At 36.2% G+C, this 10,027-nt stretch overlaps 1 protein-coding gene across 1 annotated transcript in view; it reads left to right on the top strand.

Moving 5' to 3' along the window:
• The window catches only part of LOC119578415 (AT-rich binding protein-like), a 60,854-nt gene extending 53,401 nt beyond the window's left edge, over positions 1–7,453 (top strand). Inside the window, exons 5-8 of the mRNA XM_037926001.1 lie at positions 1,877–2,020; positions 3,629–3,904; positions 4,673–4,737; positions 6,977–7,453. Of these exons, the coding sequence (XP_037781929.1) occupies positions 1,877–2,020; positions 3,629–3,904; positions 4,673–4,737; positions 6,977–7,444 (953 nt within the window). The 3' untranslated portion in view covers positions 7,445–7,453. The remainder of the gene's footprint in view (positions 1–1,876; positions 2,021–3,628; positions 3,905–4,672; positions 4,738–6,976) is intronic.
• The last annotated feature ends 2,574 nt before the right edge of the window (positions 7,454–10,027 follow it).

Here is a 10,027-nt window from a genome sequence, read left to right as displayed (position 1 = left end):
TTGCTCTATCTCTCTCTTTCCCTTTCTCTTTTTTTCTCTCTCTCTCCCTCTCTCTCTCCCTCTCTCTCTCATCTCTTGGGCTCCAACGCCCCTCCTCTCTCCTCTCTCTCTCTCTCTCTTCTCTGCTCTCTCATCTCTTCTCTCCTCTCACTCTATCCCACTCTCTCTCTTTCCTTCTCCTCACCTTCTCTCCCTCTCTCTCCCCTCGCTCTCTCTCTCTCCTCTCTCACTCACTCTCTCTCTCTCTCTCTCTCTCTCTCTCAGTCTCTCTCTCTCACTCTCTCTCTCTCACCTCCCTCTCTTCATCGTCCTCTCTCTCTCTCACTCTCTTCTCTCTCTCTCTCTCATCTCTCTCTCGTCGTCCGTCTCTCTCATCCTCTCTCTCTCTCTCTTCCCTCTCTTTCTCTCTCTCGTCTCTCATCTCCTCCTCTCTCTCTCTCTCTCTCTCTTTCTCCCTCTCTCTCTTTCTCCCTCTCTCTCTCTCTCCCTATCCCTCTCCCCCCCTCTCTCTCTCTCCCTCTCTTTTTTCTCTCTCCTCTCTCTCTCGTCTCTCGTCGGGCCTCTCTTCTCTCTCGGTCTCTCCTCTCTCTCTCCTCCCAACTTCTCTCTGCTCTCTCTCGTTCCCACTCTCCCTCTCTCTCCTCTCCCTCCCTCCCTCTCGCCTTCCTTTTCTCTCTCTCTTTCCCTCCCTCCCGCCACCCTCTCTCATCTCCTCTCTTCCTCTCTTCTCTCGCTCTCTCTTCTCTCTCTCTCTATCTATCTATCTATCTATCTATCTATCTATCCATCTATCTATCTAATCTTTCTATCTATCTATCTATCTCCTCTCACTCTCTCTCTTTCTCTCTCTCTCTCTCCCTTCTCTCTCTCTAATCTCATCTCCTCCTCTCTCTCGTCTCTCTCTCCTCTCTCACTTTCTCTCTCTCCCACTCCTCTCTCTCTCTCTCTCTTCTACCTTCTGGCCCTAGTTCTCCTCTCCCCTCCATTCAGCTCGTCCGTCGTCTCGGACGCTCTCTCTCTCTCATCACCTCTCTCCGTCTTCTCTCTCTAATCCTTTCTCTCTCTTTCTAAGCCCCTCTCTCTCTCTCTCTCTCCTCATCTCTCTCTCTCCTCTCACATCTCTCTCACTCTCTCTAAGCCCCCTCTCTTCTCTCTCTCTCTCGTCTCTATCTCTCGCTCTCTCTCTCTCTCTCTCTCTCCTCCTCTCCTCTCTCTTCTCTCCTCCTCTCGCACTCATCTCTCTCTGTCTCCTGTCCTCTCATCTCATTTTTTTCTCTCCTCTCCCTCTTTCTCTCCCCCTTCTCCCTCCCCTCTCTCTCTCTCTCATCTCTCTCTCTCCTCTCATCAATTCTCTTCTCTCTCTCCCTCTTTCTCTCCCCCTCACACCTCCCTCTCCCTCTCCCTCTATCTCTCCCTCTCCTCCCCCCTCTATCTCTCCCTCTCCTCCCCCTCCTCTCTCTCTCTCTTCCCTCTCTCTCCCTCTTCCCTTTTCACCCCCGCTCCTCTCTTCTCTCTCGTCTCTCTCTCTCTCTCGTCGTCTCTCAACTCATCCTCTCTCTCTGCTCTCGTCTCCATCGGTTTCTTTCTCTCTCATCTCTTCTCCTCTCTCTCTCTCTCTCTCTCTCCTCTCACTCGTCTCTCTCTCTCTATCCTAAACCAAAACTTCTCTCTCTCTCTCCTCACTCTCTCTCTCTTCCCCCCTCTCTTCTCTCTCTCTCTCTCTTTCCCTCTCCCCCACCCCCGCTCTCTCTCTCTCCCTCTCTCTCTCTCTCTCTCTCTTCCTAAACCCACAAAACCCACTACCATCTCCCCCCATGTTTTCCCCAAGAGAGCCTAAATTCACTCTCTCACTCCCCCCTCGTTTTCCCCTCGCCAGAGACCCCCGAGTTCACCGTGGGCGTGGACAGCAGCTTCCCCTCGGGCATCTGTTCCCCTCACGAAGTCCAGAGCAGAACGGAGACTAACGCCCAGTCGACATTTCCTCAGACTCCCTCTCACCTCTCCACGTCCTCTTTGGCTAGTAAGTGGCACGCGTGGTTTTCCGTTTTTTTTTTTTTTTTTTTTTTTTTTGGGGGGGGGGGGTTGTTTGTTTTGTTTATTTGTGCTTATTTTGTTTTGTTATTTTATTCTCTCTCTTTTTTTTTGCGTTTGTTTTGGTTATTTGATGAGGTATGACAGTTGTTATGATTATCATTATTATTATTTTTGTTATTGTTATTGTTATTGTTATCATAATTGTTATTATTATTGCTATAGTTATTATTATTATTATTATTATTATTATTATTATTATTATTACTATTATTATTATTATTATCATATTATTATTTCCGTTTATTATATCGTCATCGTCCTCATATCGTTCGTCCTCATCATCATTATCAACATAGTCATAACCACAGCTATAATAATGATAATGATAATCAAAATGATAATGATAATAATAGCAATGATAAAGATAATTCTCTAGTATGATGCTGATGACGATGACAATAAAGTGGATAGTAATAATAGGAGTTATATCAATAACAATTATAATAATAATGATAATATTGATGATGATTAAGCCTATAATCATACTTCACATGATTATATGTAGATGTGTGCATGGAAATTAATACAGATATATTCCTTTATTTTCTTATAATATTATTATCAATCTCTTTCTTTTCAAAATAGAATTTGATGTTGTTAAATGCGAAATTTGAACACCGTAGTTTTTTTCCGCGACGAATAAATGGAAAACAAAAGTCTACGGAATTCGCACGCCTCTTCTCAGATTATTTGTGCTGCTACCTTTGCAACATAACTATATATATAATTGCGAGTTTTCTACGAATGAGTGAATAGTTAATGGGATATGTCAAGAGACTAAATCCATTCAATAACGCTAATTTAATCATTTTATAGCATTCTTTTTTTTTACTTTGATAATTCCTTTTCAACCTATTGCATTGTTGAGAAAATGCATTCCTCAAAGTTAACTAATGGCACGATAAGCAAGGGCATTTTAAAGCCGTGAACTATTGACTTAGAAATTTAAGAAAATCCGGAGCATCGGATAAAAAAAAATTTATTAAATAAGACCCCGCATTTTACTACAAATATTTGTTTTTTTATAATTATCATCATTACTACTATTTTTGATTACCACCACTATTCCCTATTTTCCCTATATATAAAGTGAAAAAGAAATGATAATGATAATGATAAAAATGATATTAATATAAATGATAATAATAGTGATAATAATAGTAATAATGATAATGATAATAATAATGATAATAGTAGTAGTAGTAGTAATAATAATAATAATAATAATAATATTAAAAAACAAAATATAATAATTATGATGATGTGATGATGATGGTTTTGATGATAATAATATAATAATAATAATAATGATATAGGTAATAATAATAATATAATAATAAAATAATAATATAATAATAATAGATATAATAATATAGTATATAGATGATAATAATATAATGATGATTATGATATAATAATGATGATAATGATAATAATAATAATGAATAATAATAATGATAATATTCATGATAATGATAATATTAATGATAATGATAATAATAATAATAGTAATAACACAAAACCCCCTCCCCAGTTCCTGACCCGCGTTCCATCCTCACTCAAGACGCTTCAGTCGTCAGTCCTCACCACCTAGTGGATGTTATTCCCCCTCATATATCTCCGAGCCCTCAGCAACAACAACAACAACAACAACAGCAACAACAACAACAACAGCAACAACAGCAACAGCAACAGCAACAACAGCAGCAGCAGCAACAGCAATTACAACAACAACAGCAAGGGTTGTTACCTATTGAGAAGCAGGAGGAACCAGCATTACAGCCTGATTCCACACAGCCGAGGCTCGAGCGTAAGTAATAATAAGAGAAAATAATGGTAATGATGATGGGAAGTTGGAAATAATAACCGTGAAAATAATAACCGTGGAAAATAATAACCGTGGAAATAATAACCGTGGAAATAATAACCGTGAAAATAATAACCGTGGAAATAATAACGGTGGGAATAATGATAATGATAATAACTCAATTGGAAATAAAGAATGTATGTCTCAAATAATCATATTGATAAGTTTATCATAGCAGTAATAACAATATTGATAATGATGATGGTGATGATGATGGTGATGGTGATGGTGATGGTGATGGTGATGATGATGATGTGATGGTGATAGATGATAGATAGATAGATAGCTGGAGACAGATAAGCAAACAGATAGATAGACAGATGGACAGATAGAGAAAAAAATTGGTGGATAGATAGACATAGACAGGTAGACGGATAGATAAATCGATTAATATACGGACAGACAAATAGAAAGATAGATAAGATAGATAGACAGAAGATAGATTGGTAGATAGATAGATAAGCACTGATATACGACAGACAAACAGACAGAGACAAGACAAAGACGTAGATAGATAGATCAGTAGACAGAAAGATAAGACAGATTTAAAGATAGACAAATAGATAGATAGATAAGGTATATAGAAACATACACAGATAAAAGCATTATTTTTTCTTTATCGCACAAAATACCCATTATATTAACCATTATATCCCTTCCTGATATAAAATATGGTGCCATTCAATCATCATTTTTATGTGATCGTAACAGTGATTAGTGATTATGGTGAAAATAATGGCATTAGTTGTTATATTGAAATTGGATATTATGTAGATGTGAATAATAATGATGATAATAACGACTGATAACAATAATAATAACAATGATGATAGAAGAGTGACAATAGCAACGATAACGATGATAATAAAGTTGATAGTAATGATAATAGCAATGATGTTAATGATGATGATAGTGGTGGTAATAATAATGACAAGTGGCATGAATTGTTATAATGATGATTGCTATGAGGATAACATAAAGACAATGGTAGTTATATTATAATGATAATGATAATAATAAGAAATAGTAATGTTGATAATAATAATGATAATAGTAGTACAGATAAAAATAACAATAAAATAATGATAATGATAATAATGGCAATAATAAAAATAATAACAATTATTATTATTATAATAACAGCAATGAATAACAACAACAATAATAACAACAACAGCAACAACAACAAAATAATAACAATAATAATAAAATAATAACAATAATAATAAATAACAACAAATACAACAATAATAATAACAACAAGTAATAACAACAACACTCAATACACAGACAATAACAAACACCACAAAACAAATACAGTACAGCGAACTCAGAAGAAGAAGAGTAAGCAGAAGAAGAAAGAGGAGAGAAGGAAGTAGGAGAGGCGATAGAGAAAAAAATAATAAAGAGGAAGAAAAACTCATTTCAAGCAAACACAAAACGTACACGAACTTGAGAACGAGATTGCAAGCAGGGAGTAGTCGGAGGCCGGAGAGGAGACACACGAGAATACCATCATAAATTGACGCCAACAGAGTAAATGTTCACAAAGCTAAAGCATTAGATCTGTAAGGATGGGGGGCGAGGCTGGACTGTGTTGCATGTCGTGTTTTGTTGTATGTTACTTGGCTCTCTTTTGATGCTTATTCGTAGGTAGTTATACTAAGCATTTTGTTATGGATTATTAGGTACTTCATTATTATTATCTGTTTTATTTTTATTTTGTATTATTATTATCATTGTTTATTGATTGATTATTATTGTTTTTGTTATTTATATTATTTTATCATTATTATTATTATTATTATTATTATTATTATTATTATTATTATTATTATCATTTTTATTACTGTTATTATTATTTATTATTATTATTATTATTATTATTATTACTATTATTATTATTATTATTATCTTTTTTTTTTTTTTTTACTTTTTTGACTTTTTTGTATGTTTCTTTTCCTTTGCTTTTTGTGTTTTTTTTTTCAACTTTTTTTCCTTTATTATTTGTTGTTTTTTTCGCTGAGAAGAATGTTTATCTGTTTATTTGTTTATCTTGATCCTTGTCTGATTCTCTCTGTCTGTTTGTCTGTCTCTTTCTTTATCTCTCTCTCTCGCTCTCTTTCTCTCTCTCTCTCTCCTCTCTCTCTCTCTTTCCATCTCTCTCTCTCTCTCTCTCTCTCCTCTCTCTCTCTCTCTCTCTCTTTCTCTCTTTCTCTCCTTCTCTCTTTCTATCTATCTATCTATATATTTATCTAAATGTTTAAATTTCCAATCATTTTCTGTTTCTTTTCCTCTATTTCTAAAAATCTAAATTTCCAATAATTTTCTCTGTTTCTAAATAAAAAGAAATGTTAAATTTTTTAATTTCCTAAATTAGGATAAATGTCTAAATGTCTATTTTTTCTAAATGAATATAAATATCTAGTGAATGTAAATCTCAATTTCTAAAATTTCGAGATGAATATCAATATCCAAATTTTCTAAAGTTTCTAAATGAATCGAAATGTCAAAATAACATTCCTTCTCTCAGCCTCCCCTCCCCCTTCCCCTATCTCCCTACCCCCCCAATGAATATAAAATCTAAAGTTTCTAAACTCTCTAAATGAATATAAATGTCAAAATAACATTCTACCCCCCTCCCCCCCAGGTGAAGATCTGATTCCAAAATTTTCTAAAGTCTCTAAATACATATCATAAATGTCAAAATAACATTCTTCTCCCCCCCTCTCCCCATCTCCCCCTCCCCTCTCTCTATCTCCCCGTCGCCCATCTCCCTACCCCCCAATGAATATAAATATCTAAATTTTCTAAACTTTCTAAGTGAATATAAATGTCAAAATAACATTCTCCCCCCCCCTCTCCCCCCAGGTGAAGATCTGGTTCTCTAAATGAATATTATATATGTCAAAATAACATTCTCCCCCCCCCCCTTTTCCCCCAGTTGAAGATCTGGTTCTCTAAATGAATATCATAAATGTCAAAATAACATTCTCCCCCCCCCCTCTCCCCCAGGTGAAGATCTGGTTCCAAAACCACCGCTACAAGACCAAGAAGCAGAGAACGGACCGCAGCATGGACATTGCCCCCCTCACCTCGCCCCGCCGCGTGCCCGTGCCTGTGCTGGTACGTGACGGCAAGCCCGTACCCGTGCCCCACCCCGCGCCGCCCCAGTTCAACACCCCGCCCACCTACACGCCCTCGTTCCTCGATGTGGGCGGGTACTACCAGCAGGCGACCGCCCACATGCGGGGCATCGCGGCCCCTTCCATGCCTCACTCCACCTACGGGATGATGTCCGCCGCCGCCTACAGCAGTCCGGGCCTCCAGGGGCAGTACGGCAGCCACGCCCTCACGCCCGCGGTCACCTCCGCCGCCAGCCTGCACTACGCGCCGCCGCCCACGATGGCCGAGGCGCCCGATCCCGCCTTCGCCCCCTCGCAGTATTCCGCCTCCGGGTTCTCCTACTCGGCACAGACGTAAGGGTGAAGGGGAGGGTGAAGGGGAGGGAGAGGGAGGGGGGAGGGGGAGGGAGGGGGGAGGGAGGGTGAAGGGGAGGGAGAGGGAGGGGGAGGGTGGAGGGAGTGGTGGGGGAGGAAGGAAGGAGGAAAGAGGGGGAGGCGGGAGGGAGAGGAATGAGAACGTGGAATGAGAAGAAAAAGGGAGGAAGAAGGAAGGAAGGAGACGGAGAAAGGAAGTGGCCGAAGTAGTAAGAGGTTAAAGGAAGAAAAGTGAGATGGAAGAAGAAGGAAAATAGAGAATAGAAGAGACAAGGGATAGGAGGACAAGGGGGAGAGAGAAAGCGAGAGAGAGAAGGGAAGGATAAAAGAAGGAAGGGAGAGGGAGAGAAAGAAAACAAAGGGGAAAGAAAAGAAAAGGATTTAACTCCTCTGTGAATGAGACACTTTCACTAATACAAACCAGACGCATTCTCGTTTTCTATTCTTTCAAGTCGATGGAGGAGGAGGAGGGGGGCCTAATACAAAAAAAAAAAAAAAAAAATCCAACCTACAGACATCAAAAATCATCCAACTTATGAGACAGCTATTTCATCAATAGCCTCCCCCTCCCTCCCCCCATCTTCCACTCTTCCTATTGATGACAACAACGAATCCTCAACCAAACCGATCCTATTGACTGTTATCGCTAGCAATACTCACAACTTGCTATTCCTTTGCTGGTCGGGAGATCTTCACACTGGCACGTATTAAAGCGCTACCCTGTAATCTGGTTAAGGGTTTCAGTAGCATGTGTGACTAACTGCACGGGCTCCCAGAGGATAAAAATGGACAAGACATAACCCTCATATACATGAGTCTTTGAGAATTTTCATTGGAATCTTAGGAGAAAATCTAAATGGTAAATGTTTTTAAGTGCGTAATGTCCATCAATCTCTCTCTCTTATATATATATATATATATATATATATATATATATATATATATATATATATATATATATATATGTATATATATATATATATATATAATTATTATTAATATATATATATATATAGAATATAATAATAATTATAAAATTCTAGATATATCTATATTATATATATCTTATTACTATTAAAATATTCTATTTATATTTATATATCTATATCTTCATATATCATTCTATACTCAGACCTTTTCAGATTATCGTAGCAGAAGAAGAAAAAGGAAGGAAAAAAATGAAGTTAGGTAAAGAGATTCCGTGAGAGGTACTGATCCTGGTGACTTCTGTGGCGTTATCTTTTTAACCCTATGTAATCTCTCTCTCTTTCTCTCTCTTTCTCTCTCTCTCTCTCTCTCTCTCTCTCTCTCTCTCTCTCTCTCTCTCTCTTCTCTCTCTCTCTCTCTCTCTCTCTCTCTCTCTCTCTCTCTCTCTCTCTCTCTCTCTCTCTCTCTCTCTCTCTCTCTCTCTTTCTCTCTCTCTCTCCCTAATAATTTTCATCAGGTTATATATATATATATATATATATATATATATATATATATATATATATATATATATATATATCTTTCTAAGAAAAAATATCAGTTAAGTGAAAAAAAAATATTCAATAAAAAACAACAACAACAACAACAAAAACACAGATTTTTTTAAAAATATATAAGGTATAGTTTTAAAAGAAATATCAGTGTTTATAAATGGACTCATGAGTAACCCAGACTACGTAGGCAAATCGATGAATAATTGAGTATGAAGAACTCACCTCCCCCTCCCCTCCCCTCCCCCTCTCCCTCCTTCAATGAAAATAGAAACAAACAAACCAATTCATAGACAGAATGGTGATAGATAAGGACAAATTTGAATGAGAAAGAAAACGGAAATAGTGAATGAGAAAGAAAACGGAATATGAATGACAAAGAAAACGGAATATTGAATGACAAAGAAAACGGAAGTACTGAATGACAAAGAAAACGGAATTAGTGAATGACAAAGAAAACGGAAATGTTGAATGAGAAAAGAAAACGGAAATATTGAATGAGAAAGAAAACGAAATTAGTGAATGACAAAGAAAACGGAAAGTTGATTTGGAGAAATAGATAAATGCGAGATTGATGCATAATATAAGCAATACTTAATATTATTCATTAAATAATTTTAATAATGTGATGTTATTTATTATTCAATAATGATATGTGAGAAAAAATGTAATGATGAAATAATGATAAGTGATAATATAATTAATATTATTTAAAATTTAATAATCATATAATAATATGATGATAATATAGTTGTAAAATAATAAATAATGAATAATAATAGTGATAGATATGATAATAATAATAATAATATAATAATAATAATAATAATAACAATAATAATAATAATAATAATAATAATAATAATAATGATAAAAAAATATAAATGGATAATATTAATAATAATATAATAATAATAATAGTAATGATGATAAGGATTATAACAATAGTGATAAAAATAACAACAATAATAATAATAATGATAATAATAACAATGATAATGGTAATAACAACAGTTAATAGTGATAGTAAAAATTATGATAATGACAATAATAATGATAATAACAGAAATAATCTAGAGGAAGCATCA

The sequence above is a fragment of the Penaeus monodon genome, chromosome 11 (genome assembly GCF_015228065.2).
Source record: "Penaeus monodon isolate SGIC_2016 chromosome 11, NSTDA_Pmon_1, whole genome shotgun sequence".
NCBI classification, from domain to species: domain Eukaryota; kingdom Metazoa; phylum Arthropoda; class Malacostraca; order Decapoda; family Penaeidae; genus Penaeus; species Penaeus monodon.
The sequence above is the reverse complement of the archived record's forward strand: the minus strand, read 5'-3'. Positions and strand labels throughout refer to the sequence as shown.